General features: G+C 39.6%; 1 protein-coding gene across 11 annotated transcripts in view; it reads left to right on the top strand.

Annotated features, from left to right (window-relative positions):
* zmiz1a (zinc finger, MIZ-type containing 1a) overlaps nt 1-21,992 on the top strand; it is a 145,106-nt gene that overhangs the window by 104,259 nt on the left and 18,855 nt on the right. For 7 of the 11 annotated variants that reach the window (XM_036574189.1, XM_036574190.1, XM_036574184.1 and 4 more), the window contains 2 exons: nt 3,791-3,896; nt 19,094-19,129. In XM_036574189.1, the coding sequence (XP_036430082.1) occupies nt 3,791-3,896; nt 19,094-19,129 (142 nt within the window). Of the gene's footprint in view, nt 1-3,790; nt 3,897-13,081; nt 13,257-13,437; nt 13,826-19,093; nt 19,130-21,992 lie in introns of those variants that run through there. The other 4 variants (XM_036574192.1, XM_036574191.1, XM_036574193.1 and 1 more) reach the window with 3 other exon arrangements.

The following is a 21,992-nucleotide window of genomic DNA, read 5'->3' as shown; positions in this document are numbered from 1 at the left end:
GAGCCGAATGATTGGTCGTGTTTTCGCTCTCGGTGTCTTAAAGGGAATATATTGGACGTTTTCTTTGTGGTTCCGTCTTCCTCTGCCGAGCTGTTTGTGCTATTGTCGTGTTGCCCTCGCCGTCTAGCTACATGGCAAAACTGTAAACTAGGATTTGCTTGGTTCAGTGACCTGAAATTTTGCTGTTGAATCACATAATATTTTGGGCCAGCATTCTGAGAAAAGAGATTATGAGGAAAAGGCTTATGAGAGGGAACATTTCTAAAGCCTGTTTGAATCTATGCTAGCCTGTGTGGCACCGTGCCTGGTTCATACACTTGGCAGATGCAGTTGCAGAAGGGAAATTAAAGTTTGGCAGGAACTCTGCATTTCTGCTTGTCCAAAACCCTGCAAACTGCAGGATAAAAAATGTCTCTGGGTTTTCATTATAAGAGATGCTATTCATCAGATCTCAGAATCCTGTTAAGCCATCAGTGAATTATTTGATTATTAAACCGTGAATTAAAAGCTGTCTATGCAGGTTAGATTGTCACTTTTACTGCGGTGTATTTTTTTTTCTCCAGCACTGGTGGTGGTTTCTTTTGCAACACTGACCTAAGTGAATAGTGGCAGGTATTAAAGAGTTCATTTGAGAAAAATATGGTTAAGAAGATTTACTCTACTGTGTTGTGTACACTGTGGTTTATGATCTACTACTTTATATTATCTGTAGTCTAAATCTTTTTGCAGTTCCACCTGTATTGTGTTTCCAGTCTTTACAGTGATTTGATTCAATGTATGATCATTGTAGGTAAAAGTCACCAGCCCTAAGTCTTGCTTTCGTTGGGAATGTCAAACAAACAGCAATGTTTGTTTTAAAAAGAAAGCTGTAACAGTCATAGTCCAATGTCGTGCACTGGAGCAGTCAATGATAGATGTGTCTTTTTTAACATTCTTGTAAGAAAACTGTCTTTGACCGAACCCTGTTGTGGAGGCGGATGTGTTCTCCACGCTCTGCCTTTCATATTGCACTCTAACTTTTGGGCTTATTTCCAAGCTTTTTTTTTGTGCTGTAGATCAAGGCCTGTTCTGAAAGAGGTTTGAATTTGGAGTTCAGTGGGCCAAGTCTAGGCTCAGGTCTCTGCAGAACAGAACATTCAGAGAACAAACAGTCTCCGTCTGTGCAACAGTCTCCCAAATCTCCAGGGAAAATCCATCAGTCCTGCCCTGCGAATACCAACACAGCCTTAACACTGTACCACATCAGTGGAGGTGGCTGTTTTCTTTTAGAATGCATTATTCATGCATGTGGATAAATATTTCATATGATTGCATTAGAATGAGGAAATTGCTCCACTATGAGTAGTTTGTAGAAAGATATTTTGTGTATGAGGAAGAGAGGAGCAGTGCAGTGGGTGTGGTGCTTAGCACACTGCCGGTTCAGGCTGCTCTCATGGGGGTCTGGAGTAGAATTTCAAGGAAGCTTAATTGCACATATCTTATGTAGGCCCTGAAAAATTCAGAAGGCCTGGTGCTAAGCAGTGAGTTTAGAGGAGTTCACTACAGTGTCCTCTCAAACAGCTCGGCTGTCTTTGCTTCTCTGTGCAGAGTTCTGTGTCATGGAAGAAGTTTTTCTTCTCACACGTCTGTATGTCCAGGTGGACACAGAAGCTGTGTCTCAAATCAAGTGCTTCCATAGTTTACAAACCACTTTTAGTGTAAGTAACATGTTCATGCTAGGAAATGCATGAGGATGTTTCGTACGATTAGTACCTGGATGATGTAATAGAACCACAAGAAAATGAAGTGTGGAGAATTACACTCAATTGTGCCTCGCTTTGAGCACCCTGTTCATACAATGTATGTACACTGTATGTACTTCACTGTCTAGTGCCTGGATTTTTTCAAGGAAATATACCTTAAGCACTAAATGGAAATGACTGATTGGTGTCACGTGTGATTATATTGCGCATGAATTTTAAAACAGAAATAAAAAATTGCCCTCTCATGCTTTGCACACAGGAACAGTTATGAACAGAATAACATTAATAAGCTATTTCTGGCATGTATGTCATTTATGTTATTGAGCTGGTTGATGATTGACGTGTTTAGATTTGAATTACCATAGTTACTGTATTTATCTAATCCTATGTTGTCCACTGCTTTAGTGCTTAAAACAAGATGTGTTTATACGCTACCAGTGCTTAAATCGATCTAAAGGTGCCAATGCAGAACTTGATACATTTATTCTCATAATTTAATAAACATCTTCTAAACTCATGATAAGTGTCTAGATTCAGTGCTTAAAAAACTGTAGCTGGTATGCCTGAGAGTGTGTTGGTGGCTCGGGAGCGAGTGATGCCTAGCGAACAGCTCACAGTTATGGTTATTGGTTAAACTGGAATTTTAATTGGTTGATGTCAAAACTGGAATATCAAATATATCAAACATTGAGTGCATTTTCAGTTGTGTTTCAGTTTATTTATGTATAAGATTTGATTACTGAAAATGAACTTGAGCAGTCAATTTGGGTGGACCAATGATAAAATGATAAAATCACAGCGCTGCCACTGGTTCGCAGTCTTGCATGGAACATGTGCCATTTTCAAAATTACAGCTACAGTGGCCTCTAATGACTCCTTCACTTCCGCTATGTGTGCTGAGTGCAAGTTGCCTCAGACTGAGTTCTTTATTAGGGTACCAGCCACTTTTAGTAGTGTGCTTACACTGGGAAATGCAGGATGTAGTGTATGTACCGCAAGGTGTTGGCATATGGCAACAATTACTTTTTCATTCATTCATTCATTCATTCATTCATTCATTTATTTATTTTTATCTTTTTGCATTACTACAATATAAAAGTAATATTTATGGGAAACTGTAGGCTTTTTGTGTGGTGTGGCATATTGTTTTTCTCTGATCACATTCCATTCTGTTGCTGTTTGCACTTCTTTTTTCAGACAGGGATCACAGGGCAAAGCTGGGGCTCTGAAGCATTTTCAAAGTGTTTATATCATTCAGTATTTATGCACAACAACTTTGAGAATAAAAATCAAACACAGTCTGTGGGAGGTTACAATTTTTCATAATTGAAACCTGCTTAGATGCTATGGGTTTTATTTAAAACGATAAAACGCAATTGTTGCCATATGGCAACAGCATGTGACAATGGAACTGCAGTATGTAATGTATACAAAGGAAGTAAATGAATACACTGCCGTTGGACACTGACATCATTTTCTTTCTTATCAGTTTTTACAGTCGAATTAATGATTTTATCATTAAAGTAATTTTCATATACCTTTCTGTATTCTTAAAACAATTATGCATAGATGCCTGTTACGCACATGTTTTGGTTTTCATACATGGATGATGAATATGGCTGTCAGAAACGTTGCACCCAGTGGCCACAGCGGCTGTGTTTAACAGGAGGGGAGGAGCCATGGTTTGAAAATTTCAAAATAACCAACAAGTAAAACTGCCAACACAAATTAGGAACAAAAACTTCAGACCTAACATTTTTTTTATTTTGAAATGAGTGGTTATTTGTGTGGAAGCTGTTCAGATGTGATTCAGTGATGTGAGGTGCCATGCAGTGCATTTTTTGTTAATTTTTTGTTTAGCGCAAATTGTTTGTTTTCCATTTAAGATATTACTGCTGTACAAAAATCCAGACACTGCATAGCAAAAGTACATAGAATATGAATACAGTACAGAATGCCTGATTTGAGACACTGGGAGAGACTCACATTTACATACACACACAAGCACCCTCACAAAACAGTTCTAACCCTCTCCTGTGTCCTTACAGGTGGTGAGTCGTGTTGCGGCACAGCAGGGTTTTGACCTGGACCTGGGCTACCGGCTCCTGGCTGTGTGTGCAGCCAACCGTGACAAGTTCACCCCAAAGTCAGCAGGTGAGTCCCCTTCCTGCTCTTACTCTCTTGCTCCATCTCCCTCTCCCTCCGTCCATCGCAGCGCAACAGGAGCAGCACTCCTACTGCAATATATCCTTCCTTTAACCCTTAGAAGGCTGGAGTTAGTGTTGTTAGCCTGTACTATTTAAAATGAATAACCTGATATAGCTAATTATATAGCTGGTTACAGAATTAATTAGATTTACGTTTCATTTAATTTCTATATCAACAGGTCAGTTTTTTCCATGTCAGGAAAATATCATAGTGTCAGATCTATCAGTATTTAATTTGTTCACTCTTTACTTTTGTGCGCCCTGCTGCAACTTTAACATCTTAACACCAGCGAGTTACAGCTGTGTCCTCCCAACAAAAGCTGTTCCCAAAAGAGTCACTGACATTATATTCCCCTTTGAAGACACAATTTTAAAGCTTTAAAAACATATTTAAAACATATTCTGTTTTTAAATGTTATAACATATCGCTGCTGTCGGAACAGAACCTAATATCTCGAAAATGATAACTTCACAGGAGAAGCAAAAAACTTACTTTACTTTTAATGTAAGTCAATAAAACCAGAATTTTGGTCCATTCATTGTGAAATTTACACATAGTGTAAAGGTCAACAGGCATTTTCAAATTATGTGCAACACGGACAGCCTAAGAGTTTAAATTCACTGCCTTGGAGTTTAAATAGACATTAAAATTCAACAGTTGAAAGAAATATACTGCTATGATAGTAATAACCCCATTTTTTAAGGATAAAAGACAAAACAATGATGAATATTGGTAATGAGGAACAGATATGTGGACACATCATGGTAATTATGGTAAAAAATGCAATAAAAAGACCGAAAAATTAAGAATTCAGTATTTTGCTGTACCATATAGAGCTTCAACTGACCTACTAAATTATATGAATTTTGTTTATTTGCACGATGAAAATAAATAGCTGTTTCCTGAGAATGACCTTTATAGACCACCAAACCTATCACCACCAGATAAACAGTACTCAAAGCTTTCATCTATGAAAGACAGGAGAAAATCAAGCTCCACTCTTATTTCAGATCTGAAAAAAAATCCACAGGTGTTTCTGTCCATCTTTCCACTGTGAGAAGACAGCTCAGTGCTGTGAGTCTGAAAGGATGTGTAGCTGTCAAGAAGCTCTTACTGAGAAAAGGAAATAGACAAAAAAACTAGACAAGAACTTTTTAAAAGTTCTAGGTTGATCAGTCTAAATTTGTAATTTACATTAGATGGATCCTAAGAAGCAGAGAATGCAACTAACTTCTAAGACTGAATTTTGGAGGTGTGGAAAAATATCCCTGCAGATTTCTGTGAAAAACTGAAAGTAAGCTTGCTGAAAAGAATGTAAGCTGTTATAAAGACAAAGAGTGGACACACTAAATACTGAAAAAAGGATATTAAATTTAGTTGTTGAGGCTTCAGTGTAATTTTCTGTTACATATGTTTTCTGTTTTTTTTTTTGAAACTGAAAAATGAATAACTTGTACTTAATGGCTGATTTGATGTGAAATTAAACAAATTATTGGGCTCTGATTTCTGCGCATTACTATATGAGTGAGAAATAATTAATATTAAATTATGCTTTTGCTATCACCAACAATGCCTACAGCTTCTAAGGGTTAAATGCGAGGTAACAGGAGGGAAAGTCTTATAATCATGGACCTGAGCAGACTGTAGGCTTGTCTGTGCATGCAGCATCACTTTTTATTAAAGATCTCTTCACCGCTCACTCATGTTTACAGAAGAGGATGTTGTAACTCTCTGAGGCTTTACACACTGCTGCCACTTTTAGCTGTTCGGTTCTCAGCAGGACCACGCACGCTAAACAATCACATCAGAAATACATAATTCATCAAAAAGTTATTGAGGTTTGATTTTCAACCGCTGTTCACAGCAAATAAACGGCTGCAGAGCAGCGTCCTTTTGTAAACAGCCCTACCTGAAACCCTGACCTGCTCAGCCCAGCTCTCCTGAAGTGTCCTGTTCTTGTACATTTGTCAAAGTGAAGTGCAAACGGGCATCAGCACAACAGAGATAGATGGCCAGAGAGCTCTGGGGTTGAGGCGTGCGTGCGTACTTCATTTGGAAAAGGCCTGACATGGCGAGCTGTTGGGAATGAAGATAAACGGATGTTTTAGAGCAGCACCGATTACCATGGTTACTGCCGGACACTGGGAGGCTCCCGCAAAGAGTGATGGTTTCTCTTGTCCATCTGTAGACACTAAGCAGTGCATAGCGGAGGAGATAATATTTGACATTTATTGATGAGGATAGTATTCGTGTACCTGATTAAGCTCAGAGAAGTTGTGTGGCAGGTTTTGGAATCTTAAAAAGCAGTGATGTCTTTGTGTCCTCATATAGCGAGACCCTCCACAGTGAGTGTGTTTGAAAGAGTGGACGATAAAGAAAGCTGGAAGCAGATATGGCTGAAGCTTCTTCACTCTCAGCCCATCACACAGGCATCCATCTCAGCTCTGTCACAAGGGCGTCTGCTGCCCCAGACTGGGAGACGACAGTGGCACAGCAAACACTCAAACACACGCTCTGTCTGGGCCTTAGCTTCCTCCTGTCCTCTCGCTTTCTTACTCATTTCCTTCTCATCTCTCTCTCTCTCTCTCTCTCTCTCAGTCCACCTCTTTGTCCACAGCACCCATCAAAAGTTTTGGGATGCCTTGCCTTCTTGTCTAAATTATATTGTAATATTTTCACTGTTATTTTAAGTCCAAGATTGATATAAAATTCCTAGTCATCACTGTCAAAACCTAAAATATATCATTCTAAAAACCTTCAAAACCTCACTTCAACAAAACCTCCAAAACCCTCTAACAGTTTTTTTTTTCTTAACATTTAACGATACAGCCTGTCTTTTACATCTTGTGAACATTTCATGATGAAAGGACCAATAAAATGCTCCAAAATTACTTAAATAATGTAATAACAGCTCAGCTTCTCAGTATGTTGCTACACTAACATGCATTAAAGTTAAATTAAAGAACTTTTTTCCTTCTCCTATAAATTTACCATTTTGGGGATTCCATATTTTGTCACAACAGCCATGTAATATTTGGGGTGTATCCAGCAACACACAGCATCATGTTAATCAAAGTAACATCCTTGGTATGAAGAGTAGCTTTTTCCTAAATAGTGATTTTTTTTTTTTTTCAATTTTTTATTGTGGCAGACTGTCCATGTAGCGGACTGTGCTCTGATTGCCTTTCTGGGCAAGCACACCACATTACACCAATAAGACAATAAGTCCTTGGGCAAGACTTCTATTGCTACATTCGCCTACATCTTCAATTTTATTACATTGTAAGTCGCTCTGGATAAGAGTGCTAAATGCATACAATGTAAATGTGCTATTAAAGGCACACATTGAAATTCATTTGGCCAAAAGGTGATTTAAACATAAAAGTAGCACTGTCATAAATATCCCCACGCATATTTACTGTAGTGATTTTGTTGTTTCTCAAAATAAACCTGCTTAGTGTTTAACTCATTGAATGTGAGACTTGTTATTGTTATTAATTTTGCTCATTGCTACCATTTTGTAAAAACTAGGTGTCCCCAAACAGGCAGCAGACCCGACTTGATACTTGTAATACACATGCTTTCACACAAATGCACACATCTGAGCTGTATGTGATGTTGAGGCTTTGGCGAGAAAGTGCAGTCCCAGTGAAAAAGCAGTGACAGGCAGGATGGCGACAGAGGGTCGGCCGACACCAGACACTGGAGCTGAGAGCTGCACTACACGATCAATGACCAGTCAGACAAACAGCCCTAGGCTGCACACACACACACACACACTGCTCTGCTCCTCCTCTACACACCCTGCACATCACACTGCCGTATCAATCAGAAAACACTTTATTTGCCAATACATTAGTTTCATAGTAGTTACTGAACAATTCACAATACTTACTGGTATGACGCACAGTTGGAGTCAACCAAGATGGCAGAAATTTGCTCCAAACATCTGATCACCCAGTTTACTAAATTATTTGGTCGATTTGCTGACCTCTCTGTATTGCAAATTTATAAACTCATGCTGCACTTCAGTAGTGTTGCTATACCTTTAACAAAAGATTGAAGCATAAATATGCATGACATATTCTAATTAGCACATAGCCTTTTAGTATCGATGTAGTACTTTATTTGATTTACGTTATTTAAATAGGTAACTGATTTCATTTAAATTCCAGTTTGGCCTGTTGAAATGTCCACATAGTGCGAGTTTTGAGTTTGAGAAAAGAAAAGGCCAAAAAAAAAGTCAGCCAAAAAAATTCCATAAGCCAAATAATTTATACAGAAATCAGAATCAGTCATAAAACTTCAGGGTTGGTGCATCGCTACTTGCTAGTAAATAAGCCTCAGGACTACTAACTGAAAAATAAGCCTATATTTAAACGGTTAAATTGTATAGAAGCATAGAACACACATAGACAGACTAACTGTCTGAAAAAGAAGCTAATTCTAAAAGCTGTTAGAGCACATCAGCACTGTATAATTTTGAAAGGGAAAGTGTAAAACTGTGTCTCACTATATACTTTTAATCCCTGCAGTTTGTCACTCAACGTAAAACGTTCTCTTAAATTCTGTCATCACTTTCTTTTCCTTGTATTCTCAGATGTCGCTTTAGCACTCTCTCAGTGGCACGTGCGGCTCGTCGCAGGTGCCTGAAAAGTATGGCGCACTTTTTCATGACAGACTGATAAGCTGTTCACACAAACGAAAGATGTTATCAGTGAAAAGTATACAAGCCTGCCATTTCCTATCAATAGCTGATCCTCAAGGGTGTATACATGCGTGTGTGGGTGTGGGTGCGTGTGGAGGTGAAGAGTAGTCTGTCAGGGACAGGCTGGATGCGATGCTGACCTCCCTGTCAGTAGGATTAGCCTGCCGTATTAATCTGTGATTATGGGAGCTATCTGTCCGCAGTGTGTGTTTGTGAGTGTGTATGTGTGTGTATGTGTGTGTATGTGTGTGTGTGTGTACTGAGACTGAGCTGCACTGCTTACATGCCACAGGCAGACTTCTTACCCAGGCTTTGTTGGGCACCCCACCGGCAGGGCAATAAGATAATTGTTTTGTCTAACATCCAGCAGTCACTTTTTTGTCTCTTTTTCGCAGCAGTATTTATGAGTGCTAAACGCTTACAACATCAATTTCTCTCACTGGCTTTTATCTGAACACTTCTGAAATACAAGCCAAGAGATTTTTAAATTATTTCTCCATCTGATTGCATTTCTATCTATAAAAATGTACTGTTTTTACCACCATCATTGTTTTTATTGGAACATTGTGTTGTCAGTGGTAGCAGTCAGCTGTCTTAGATCAACAGCTTGTTCTTCCCTTAGAGCATGTCACGCTGACATTTAATAGAAAGCACATTAGTATGGAGAGTGACAGCTAATGTGTTTGTCTGGCAGGATGTGTCTCTCATTCGTACACCCCCTTTCAGACGGCCTGCCATTGTTTACACATTTCCATAAAAAAAGCATCTCCACAAGACCTGTTTTTGCCTGCATGCAAGAACACAGATAGCACGCCATTGTTCTTGGTGAGATGTTTCGACAGGCTAATTGCAAGGTGTGCTGCCGGCCAAGTGGCTTTTAAGTCTCCTTTCGACTAGTTTTGGCATGAAGCGCACAAGGCAGAAGCGACTGGAAATGTAGCAATGCTTTGTTTTCTTTTCTCAAAGTGTACTTTAAGTGTCGCACCGCCTTCACTCACTCACATAACCCCAACGGCTTCTCTGTGGCTTCGGTTCCTCAGCAGCGTACGTCAGATCGGGCTCAGGTTTTAACAGATGAAGAAGGAAAAGAGACACTTAGCTTTTATTGGCCTCTCATAAGGGAAGTGTGTGTGAGTAATATGAGTAACTTGAAAGAATTTTGACCTGATTTGCCGAACAGAGCTATTTGTTTGTCATTTGCGGCAACTCCACTATGTTGCCTCATTTTCAGGTCTATGATAATAGTCCACAAGTCATTAACTATTGAGAGGTACTTAGTGAGGGACTGCACATTCTAAATAGCGGGTCGAGTGCTTACAGGGACTCCAGAGAGAGACAGAGATTGATATGATTCAACAGAGCGCGGTCTGACTCCTTACAGCAGCTGGGTAAAACATCAGCCTTCCCCTTTATTTTCTCTGCCCTCACTTACAAAGTGCGAGTTGCCATGCTCATGCACTCAGCCATCTCCTTGAGCGATGCCTCCCACATCTCACTGAGCTGTGCTGCATTTCAAGAGCAAAAAACTTCTACCACGCTGAGCATTTTCCTTAGGTCTGTGAAACTGAACAAACCAAACAGAAACATGGATAAATTCAGCCTTCAAGATGGCTGCTCTTGCTGTGTTTGTCGATGTGATGTACTTTTTTAGAAGACAGGATGTCACACAAGGTCAGAAACCACGTCAGCAGTTCTGTTTTGAGGTTATTACATATTAACATATGAACTCAAAGTGATTTGAGGCAAGTGAGATGATTTAGGCATGCAGATTCTAATTCATAAGGATCCATTACTTGTTAGCTATATTAACATTGTAGCTGTAGTGAAAAAAGTAAAGAAGAAACAGACACCAAAGATGTCCAACACCAAAGATGTCTTTGCTGATCAATTAGATTTGGAGTAAGAGCAGAACTGGGGGTCACCTTTTTTAGAAGCCTGAGAAAATTAAATACAATGAAGAAGCCATTTTTTCTGGGCAGAAAGTGTTTATGTTCTCAGAAAACCACTAATAGTAGAACACATACAAATAACATAAGTACAGTTAACTAAGTAGTGATTTTACATGTGTCAGTGTATTTTTTTCAACCATTTCTAAACCTCTTCTCATGGAAGCCCAGTATTAATTGTAGTTACCATGCAGTACCTGGTATCAGTGATTCATTATGTTAAATAAACCATTTTTTAACACCAAATTTTAACATCCATACAATGGCTGGGGACGCCTTAGAAACGTCCAGGTTTTGTTTTTAAAACTAGCTCATAAGAAGTCAACTACTGCTCTGAAAATATGAAATAATTGTTGCTTTTGCTGTATTTATGTTTATTTGCATACATTCTAATGATTTTTTTTTCAAGCAAAACACACTTATTGCCAAGATAATTGGTTTTAAATAAGATTCTTAAGTGCCTTTTGCATAGTACTGTAAGTTAAAGGTAAGTTATGTATTCACAAAATATAAAGTGTGCTATCAAAATAAAATGCCACTGAAAATTGTATTCATTTGATTTTCCACCAAACTGTCACTTTAATCTTATTTGTTTATGAGGAGCATGACTCTCCATAGATGGAGCTGGTTATTACAGAGGAAAAAAAAAGTTCAGTGTTGGGCTTTTTTTAGCCATGCTTTGCACAAGGTTGAGGGGGGTTGGAAAGTACTCAAAGGCTGCAGCAGCGTGAGGTGTAACTGCCTCCTCCAGTGCAAACGTAAAGAATGTTCCTGGTCCGCATAGGAATTCTGTCAGCGTGCCGTAAATCAGGTCAGCTGGAAGGCGACGTCAGGAGAGTGAGCAATCCGCCATGTCTGCAGTGAGGGATTGCTTTCATGGGCCTCACCGTAATTCACATGTCATGTACACGCATGGTTTACAGAGCAGCCGCGAGTGCAAATACACAGGAAGCCCAAGCCCAGGGACCTCCCTGTGACACACACACACACAAACACACACACACACACTCACCACAAACCATGCTCTCCCCCCTTAACTCAATTCACCACTCGGAGACAAGAAATCCACCGCTTGGGTTTTTTCTCTGCGCGGAGGTTTACCTCTAATGATATGTAATTAGTAAGGCAGAATCTCTTGTGTTAATAATGTAATCAACCCCTGCAGTCATTGTGCAGTGGTGGGAAGGGAAGCTGTGTGAAATAATGAACAGGACTGGATTTGCCTCTAACCAGGCCACTGTTTTGACATATTCTCCAATGCTTGTCTCTCTAGCTGATGAAATCGCTCAGCAACAGTTAAAACAGAGAGCAGCCTTTGTGTTGTAGTATATATGTAACTATTGAAACATTCATTGCCAAAATAAAGGATTTTGTGGCTTTGGCGTAACCATGTGACGACGTTACCTGAAATACTCCGGAGTACTAGCGTGAACAAAAAGTTTCTCATAACTCATACCGGCTATTAAGAGCTACCCAATTGATTTGCATCCACTCAGAAGTGTGAGCAGTGGGGACTGTATTATTGGAGAGTTGCTGTGAGTCATTGCTTTGCAGTCAGAGAGTGAGAGGAAGCTCAAGTTCCTGTTTGAGCCAGCTTCAGCTCTTCACCTCTTTAATGTAGCCTGCAGCCTTGACATGTCCTCTCATTTCTCTGAATTATTTCACCCACCAGGAGCATGATATTGAAGGTCCCTGTCACACCGCTGGCCGGGGAGCGCCAGACAAGGAGGCCGCTCAGGCCTTGATGCTTTGAAATATACTCTAAGTCTCTGTGGTTTGTTTGAACAAATAGATGATTCCTAATTTGATGGCAGTGATAATAATGGCTGGCATAATTATGTGACAGTTTTAGCCATGCCAAGTTGATACAGTGCTTTTAATTAACAAACTAGGCGACGCTAATTCTACAGCCACTGAAGAGCTATTTATTAATTCATTAATGGAGGTTTGCTATTGACAGCCAGGGGAAGAGCTGGATCTGTTTTCTAAAAATTCAAACATTTTAGACGTATGTAATTAACAGTGTTAGGCAGCCTGTTGTCATGATGGGCACTTAGCGTTAAAAGCTAACAATTTTCCCATTAATGTCGCCCTCTCCAATATGCAGACGACACTTTCTGAAGCTGGTTCAGACCACCAGCCCTGGACTTAATTAGTCGGCATGAGTTGATGGATTTAGTCACTGGTGTCATGCGAGCCCACGTAAGCGCCCAACGATTAGCTTCACCAATGGGCAGGATTCCCCCTGCTTTGATAGGAGTAATCACTCGTTTCAAACATGGCTTTGACTGAATTGATTTGCTCTTGTTGGTTGGGATCCCCCCCCACCCCAACCCCCCTTTCCCCCCCTCCTTCTTCTCCTGATGCTTTGGCCAAGGGCCAAGAACCAGCCTGTCTGCCACGTTAAGCACCACCCCCCTCTGCAAGTTTGAAATGTGAGCCGCCTGCATATTTCCCCTTTCCTCCCTTCTGGCAAAGTGGCTGTGGCACGCTGTGCATGTGTGTGCGAGAGAGAGTGTGTGTGTCTGTATTCATGTGTGTGCCTGTCCATCCATCTCTGTGTGATGGGGACATTAGGCAAAGGTGCGATGGATCACTAGAGAGAGAGAGAGAGAGAGAGGGGACATCAATTACAGCACCAATACATCCAAGGTGAGATAGGATTCGCTTCATTCTCTCTCTCTCTCTCTCTCTCTCTCTCTCACTCTCTCTCTGTTTCTCTCTCTCTCTTTCGCTTCTTTTTAACCCCTTTCAAACCAGAGAGAGCTTCCTGTTCATCTTGTGGCTTTTGCGCTGCTGACAGCTTACAAGCGTGTGGTCACTCTGCCAACAGTATTCATACGCGCGCGAGTATGTGTGAAGTTTTGAGGAGCTTAACCTGATTCCCCCGTGGGCCGCCGTCGTCGTCTCTGGAGCCGGTGGCAGGTACAGCAGGAGCCCATTAGCACACAGCTCCATCTGTGATTGGCTTTCGCCGTGGAAATCCAGAGACCGCCGCTGAATAATTGATGTGTATCGTGCAGTCGCCGGACGGGCGAAAGAGGAGAGAGAGAAAACAGAGAGTCGTGGTGCCCTGAGAAAACAGACAGAGAGAGAGAGGAGAGAGAGAGATTAGAAAGCTTTGGAAGGTTTCTCTGGAGTTGCTTTATAACCGCTTGAGCCCCATTTCTGTGTGCACTGAGAAGAATGGGATGACGTGCAGAGACAAAGCTCAGCCATTGGTAAGTCTGTTTGTAGTTGAGTTGGTGTGTGTCAGTAATGTGTGATAAGAGGTGTGCCTATCTCTCTGAGTGCCTGTAAGCTTTCCTTCTGTGTGGGTGTGTTGCAGGATGGTATCTGCTGCATATACGTGTTGTCTGTAGCCTCTCATCAGGCTCTGTTAGGTTGGGGAGGGCTTCCCTGCTGCGCCTTTAACTAATGGAAGCGGAGTTGTAAAGCGTGACTGGAGCCCCCAAGTGCTGCACATGATAGAGCTGTAACAGCTGACTACATTTGACCTACTTCCTGCTCACACATAGAGAGAGAGAGAGGGAGAGAGACACAGAGAGAAAAAGAGAGAGACACAGGGTCCGAATGGGCTTGATTATCTCTAGGAGAAGAGCTGACCTACTTGAGGCCATTTTTTCCCTGTCTCTCGCCAGTCCTTTAGCAGTTTGACATGAGCCGCGCGACAGCCTGGCTCCAACCGCTCGCCCAATTACACACAGAGCAGCTCCCGAAGCCTCTTTACAGCCCAACCGCATGGCTACACTGGCCATTGGATGCGTGGTCATTTCAGTATGTCAGTATAGGAGTGAGTCGTCTGCTGTCATTTTAGAGTTTGAAGAACTGAAGGCTGTTTTTGCTTTATGTGCACTTTTCCACTGAAGGGACATTACCCTTATTTGGATGACTAATTTGTGGTTTGCGTACTATTTGCGTTTTCAAAAGATTGTAAAATGTCTATTTTCCCCTTTAGTGTCTTTAGGCAAGCGCAGTTAAAGTATGAAAGATCTCTGCGTTTCACAGTCGATCCTGAGAAGGTCATAGTTGAAATACCAGATGTTTAGGCACTAGTTAAGAAAAAATAAGAAAGGATTGCTGGAAGCCAGTTGATCAGTTTGCTGCTTTGTTTTGATGAACTTCACTTGCTCCGCTTCAACAAGCTAAAGCATGTTAAAAAAACTTCTAGGAGTTGATACACTAAAATGTGAACGCTCTGTAGCTGTACACTTTTTAAAATAAAAATACCTAAAAGGGTTCTTGGGAGTGATACCATAGGAGAACCAACATAAAGGTTCCTGGATCCTTTTCCTAAGAAGGCATGTCTAAACCAACAACTGTTTAGGAACCTTTATTGTGAGTGTAACTGAATATAAGAAGGCGTAATCTGTCCAACTCCTATCCTAATAGTTTGATTTGTAGCGGGGAGGGGTGGGGGTAGAGCGGCTGTTACCATGACGATGGCCTTGGTCCAGTTTTCCGCCCCTCCCTGTCTGAGCTTCAACAGCGCTCTTATTCTAGTTAGGACTGCCAAACGTCTCCTTTGTTGTGCTATCAGTGCTAAGGAAGCACTGACAGAGTGCTTTATTTATGTGCAGGCATGAAGGTCACGCCAGCAAGAGTGAATGATATACGTGCAGGTTCTTTTAAAGTTTAAGAATGAGTGGGTGCCTTCTTTATTTGGGAGGAAGTGTTCATTCTGAAGGAAACAGAGTGATGTGATGGATCTCACAGCACTGAAGCAGGTCCAGTCTAGCTTCCACTAGCCTGGATCTTCATTGTGCTTGAAGAGAGATAGTGGGAGAGAGAGGGAAAACATAAACACAGCCTTCTCCCACACAGCAGAAGCACTGAAAAGTACAGTTGTCTTTGTAAGCTGAAATATGCTAAGGTTGTAAAAATGCAATTATGATTGATGATGTGTTGATTGGAAGGTGGCAGTTAAAAAAAATTGATGTTGAATTTTAGGATAAATTATCAAAAATAAGTTTTGGCCATTGTAGGCTACTTTTAAATCTAAAAATATGCTAAAAAGACTGGGGCATATTTTTTTAAATGTCCGTGTTCTACTACAAATATTTTTTCCACTTCTGTTTGTTTATTCAGTGGTTTTTAATCATTCTGAATCATACCAAAATCCCATCAAAAAAGCTAATCGAATGAAGGTAAATCTGATTTTCAAACCGAGATTTCATGATACACTAAATCACAATTTAACGGAATCATTCTGAAGGTAGAGATTTACATCCCTAATAACTGCTGTGGTACACAATATGGTAAAAATGTAATATTACAAAGCTTCTAGAAGTTTTCATGGTTCATGATAGGTCACAGTATAGGAAGGATATTATAGGGAAGATTTTATTGCAAAATGCATTATGGACCACTTTTAAGAACTTTTAAGAATTATATAGCTGTAATAGACAAAGTAGTGCCACATGTAAAAATACTATCTAAACCTGTGTATACAGCGATTTGTATTCAACATTTCACTTACTGCACTACATTAAATCCAGTTAAACAGGACTAATTATGCTCTCTTTGTAATCAAACATGCAGCTGTTAAGTGCTTTTAAGAAGTGGCGATATCCACAATATGCTCAGAAAAACATAATTAGTACATAGTTATAGTAAGTACTTTTTTTAAAGTATATGTACTTTTTAGTCCACTACTTTCTAGAATATACTGCAAAGTAAAAAAAAAAATTCCATAATACATGAAAGAACATGATGCGCTTACATGAGTAAATCATACCAGTAGTGCATCTTTCTCTAAATCCCTACCCTAAGTATTGAATGTCTAATTGTAGATTATTGAATATAACTGTGTATGCATATCAGTAACTGTAGATACAAGAGAAGGAATATTTTAATATCTCACAATACTTTTACTTTTGATACTTAAGTACATTTTAAAGCAAATACTTTTGTACTTTAACTCAAGTAAAAATATAAACAGAGCACTTACACTATATTACTATGCTAGTAATATTTTACCAAGAGTATTTCTACTTTTACTGTCCACAACTTAATAAATGTATGCCCATCCTGTGGCTGTACAGTAAATATATGTCTAAGTGTTAGCATGGATGGTAGTACAGTATGATAAGTGGGATATATTTACGGATAAACAGTTAAGCAGTAAAGACTGAATATTCAAGGTCGTATAGTAAGCTATGTGATAAACATCTGTAAGCAAACTGATATCTATCAACCTTCCACAGCTTCTTTTGAGTTCAAAGCCTATGCCATACTATAGTTTTGGCAGACTCTGGTTAATCTTTCTGATAAAGTCAATGTCTACTAAAAACCTGTTCTATTTTAATAAAATAAAGGTACTATGACATACAAGTAAATGTTAATTAAGCCCATGTAAAGAAGATCATGACTGGATTGCCATGACTGTGTCTGCAAAATGCAGTTCAGTAGTTCATAGAATCAGTTCAAAGAATTAGCATGCAGGACAACAAGGATCATAACCTGCTCCGTCTAGAACTGAAGGTGCCTTTGGCACAGTAAAAGTGTGTGAAGTCTTGTTAATGCTCGCAGTCTGAGCGAGAATATTAACAGACGTAACGGTGAAATGTATTGCGGTTTTCTGTAATCAGGACCCTGCTGTTCACAAGTGAAACTTCCTCTTCAGTGAAGTGTGGTTAGTGGCACACTGCCTCTGCTCTTTTAGAGTTTGTGTTTGTAGACTGCGTCTCGCTAGATTTTCAGACATAGAATACACCTCAAGAACTCGTTGCTTTAGAGGATATTAATACAGCTGAGGACGGCCTGACTTTTCCAATGCTGTTCAAGTATTCATGTTTAACACAAGCAGAGTTCAGTATTAGTGTTTTAGATTGACAAGGCAGAGCCAGAGAGGGCTGTGGAAGGCATAAGAAGATCTAAATCTTGAAATTGATTCAGAATTGACTCAGCAATTCAGTTTCATCTGCCTCAGTTTGTAGAAATTCATGTTTCATACATTATGCACATTGTTTTAAGTCAAAGAGCAATACATGACCTTTAACCTTTTGCAGCTGAAAGCATTTGCAACTGAAACTTCTTTCGTGAAAATGATAGAGCGGTTAAACTGTACAGAAGAGTAGGAAATACCTGCATCATATTTGATCAAAGGGACAACTAGAGCACTATTTTATCAAGCATTTATGTAATATACTAGTGAATTACTCTGCAGTTGTGACTGTATTTTGAAAGTAAAGTGGCACAAAAAGGCAATGCAAATGAAATAAGAGTACAGAGGGAGCAACAGAAATGTTTGTCATTTATTAAGTCAATTTTGACATGATTTTTGAAGTCTCTGCAATAAATATAGCCTCAGATGTGTTGCTCCGCATGCATTTGTGTCATTTGAAAGTGAGGTAGAACAATATTTAAGGTTGTGTGATATGTCCAGTGCTAAGCTGCCTGTACATGTTGAAACTTTCATGCATCTAGTTGCAGTTTTCATAAAACATGATTGCTTAAATGGAGCAATTCAAAACAATCAAAGTAGTATTTCACTGCTTTAGTAAAGATTAGATTAGTAGCTTGTATTTTTCATACAGCATATCGTTACACGTAGTAATAGCAGACTCACTAAGCAGAACAAATGCTGGCACAAGCAGCTGTTCAGAGAGTCGTGTTAATGTTAGCTGGCTAGTTAACAGCAAATAAGCAATGTTGCTGTGAAGCTAATCAGGAAGATCTTCTTTTCAACCATCCAACAGACCACAGTCTTCTTGTCCATTGAAATGGTATTCTTTCATGTGTCATGGTGTGTTAGGGCTGTTTTGATTGGCTGTTTCATGAAGCGTCACAAATTTGAGACAGTTGCAACTGTTGAATATCAAAGAAGTAATAAGTTTAGAACATCTTAAACACTCTTAAAGTCCCTAAGTGATTCTTAGCATGGACATATAGGTGCAGAAAAAGCTTAATTTTTAATTGGTAGAACCAGTTGGTAGAAGCTTTACATTTTTTGGCAGTTCTTTAAACTTTAAAATGGTTCTTCATACTCATTTGGAAATTTGCCAAGAAGATTCTTTGAAGAACTATGAATTTAAGGTTCTTTAGGAAGCAAAAAGTGGCTCTTCTGTTACCATTGCTCCAACTTTGGAACTTTTATTTTCAAGGACGTGAAGTTGTATGGACGTTGCGTCATGTAAAGCCAGCCATATAGGTTACATAAATATTACATGCATATTACATAAACGGATATGCTAATATAGGAGGCACAATGCTATTTATTATTTGTCTAAATTCTTCCAGCAAGTACTTAGGATATATGACAAATGTGCAAGCAACCTGGCATATTTCTGGTCTTTTTTAGTACCTCTTGCAGGGCCTAACTCAGTACTTCCCCATGAAGCTACTTAGGGCTTCCTGATTTTTTGTATAAGGGCCAGTTGTGCCTCACTGATTCACTCATTAGGGAACTGAGTTCTTCTTAATGCTGTCATTGTTGTGTTGAAGTTGCTTTGCCCCTCCGAGTAAAATGTTGAATTTGAACCCTACAGAAACCAACACCTGCAGGAGATGTCAAAGTGACTCAGGTACTCTTCCGTGTTCTAGCATCATTTGGCTTATGTGACACATCCAGTGGAGAGCTCTTTCTCTGCCTGTCTCTCTCTTGCCATTGTCACTCCGGGCATTCATTCTATTTCTTTTTTTTTGTTTTGTTTTGTTTTTGTTATTCATCTGTGAGCAGTCACAGGAGCTGAGTCACAGTGACGCAGACGCTTTCAGTGTGCTTCCCCTCTTGCGGAGGTGTTTGTGTGGCTCATTGGCTGCTAAATGGGCGTCCATACCTGTATCACAGAAGCATGTGCTGCTCAGTTATGTTTTTATCATATTCCCTAAAGGCACTCTTCACTCACTAAATACTACAGTCCAGTAATCAGAGCCTGTTCTTTACTTTATTATTTTATTACATTGTACTCTGTACATTTAAGTAAAGCCTCCATCTGTGTGTCTTTCACTTCTGGGGCTGGCCTGTGTGTTGTTGATGCGCTGGTTAATGCCTTTTTGTGAGTAAGTCTTATTTCATCATAGCTGTTCACTCCACTGTACTGTACTTGCTTTTACAGAAGCGATGGAATCTGTGTTGTGTTACTTGTCTATTCAAAGTGTATCGAGCTGATATTCTCAAAAAGAAATCGTGTCAGCGAAGCTGCACTATAGGGAGGTGCTCTTTTCAAGGCAGTGAGAAGTATTACTATATCTGTTCCTGACACAAACCATTGTTTTTTGCTCTGTTCAGATCAGAAAATAAATAGCTGCTAAGGCTACCCAGTACTGCTGTTAGCTTAAAATATTTTAACCTTTACAAGTCTAGAGTTATTAGAATCACTTTGCTTTAAATGTATATAATTACACATTTACATTAGATGATTATTTATATATAGATATTTAATTACACAGTTTATTACATAGTTTATATTTTGTTTACATTCTGTATTCATGTGTTAAGGGGAGTTCTTCTTCCCAGAATGCAAAGCTGTAAACGGCAGAAGGTTTTCATCGAATTCAAATTATAATAAATATAACCTCTCACTAATAAATCTCATCCAGTTTATAAAAAAACTCAGAAATCCCATTTTTGGCAGAATTTCCTTTGTTTGTTTTAATAAGCTATGAGCAGAATTGGAGGTAATGCAGAATACAGAACAAAGTAATGTGATTACTTTTTCCTCTAATGAACTAAAATAAAGCATTACAGTTATTGTAGTTACTGATTTAATAAGAATTCTGTTACCTACGTCACTCATATGTCTTTAATAGAACAATATTAATGATGCATGATCCATTCAAATTGTACATATTTTAGTAGTCTTTGTGATCATTTCAGCCTGTTCTGCTTGCAGCAGCTGATTGTGTGACATTGATTGTGAATTTGAGCAAGCAGTCTGCTGAAGAACCTAATCATGCTAATATGAATCTGGTATATAAAGACCCTGTGCTGAGACCCTAAACTCACCTAAACAGACCTGACACAATTTCCACTCACTCTGAAAGCTCTGAAACCTTTTTATTTTGAGGCAGCTGTTTTTGTTACGTCTGTTCTGAGTAGTATCTAGGTTTTCAAATGGCATCAGCTGTTGATAATTTTTGTTCAAAGGCAGGAATAGTGATAGGTTTTAGAAATGATGTTGACTGTGATGTTTCTTTCTAAATAGAGCACTTAAAGGACCACTAGACTTCCCTTTGTACCTTCCGTTTGTGTGGGTTTTACAGAGTAATGCAGAAGTGAAGTAATGTGTAGTGAGTAAAGCTGTCAGTAAAGTAATCCCATCACAGTTTAAGAGAAAGAATTAGTCATTGTAATGAATTACCTTTTTGAGTAACTTCCTAAAAAAGTGGCTATTAGAGAGAAATTATTGAAAAAAATGAAAGAAAATGAAAGAATGTAAGAAATTGTTTCTTTGAATGAAAGAATAGTGTTTCAAGGGATATTCACCATACAGCTTGGAGGGTTAATCCTGAAGTAGCCAGCTGGCAGTTTCCACCCCCTGTGTGTGCGTGTTGTTTGCATGTGTATGTTCTGTGTGCAGTGCTGGAGAGAGCTGTCCTGAGCGGTTACATCAGCGCCGTAGAGGGGGTCAGTGTGTGACCCACTGGCCTCTACTGGGGTTAATAGGTCCCGCGGCGTGCGTGCAGCCTGCACTCAGGATCAGCCCTGCCCTTAATTAGTATGTAGGCTTTCCTCGTAAGGCAGGACCTGCACAGTGTCATTAGTTAATAGCAGAGTGCTGCTGGGAGCACACTCCTGCTGCTCCTTCCCTCACTCAACCACACCACAGCCACACCACAGCCACACAGCAAGAGCAGCCAGTCTGCGTGCTCATGCCATCCAGAACTCTTAATGGAGGGGAGATCTTACGAAATGTCTTTACCCTTTTGATGTGGATCACATCAGTGACACATTAATGTCAAAATAATACATCTACAGTATTGTTGTAATTGACCACAGCAGTGAGACTACTCAATGAGATTAGAGTAGAAGTCTGTGAGGCAAGTTTCTTCTTGCAAGCAAAGCTTCTAAAAGTGTCCAAACCTGTCATTTCACTGCAAGACTCCCAGTGTCCATTTCTACATTAAAATGAAAGTTGGTGACTGAGACAGTGTTCATGATGGTATATTGCATAAGAATTTCATTCACTGCTGGAAATTACAGAATTGGAAGTAATATTGTTCAGACTTTTTTAGTGAGCGGTGCTCAAATACTGTATGTCTGTCATCTAAATAAATACTTCACCAATCTTTTAGTGATTTTGAAACTGAATTTGCTTTTGGATAATTTGTTGCACTCTGAGTGAAAACCTTCCCCATAGATTTTAAGAGCAATCTTACATAGGAGATGTACTATTGTCATAGTTTACTCAAAATAGATGCAGTCAGGAAATGACTGAAGTGAAC

This window comes from Colossoma macropomum, unplaced genomic scaffold (assembly GCF_904425465.1).
Source record: "Colossoma macropomum unplaced genomic scaffold, Colossoma_macropomum, whole genome shotgun sequence".
In the NCBI taxonomy this organism is placed as follows: Eukaryota; Metazoa; Chordata; class Actinopteri; order Characiformes; family Serrasalmidae; genus Colossoma; species Colossoma macropomum.
This window is presented reverse-complemented; position numbering and strand designations above follow the sequence as displayed.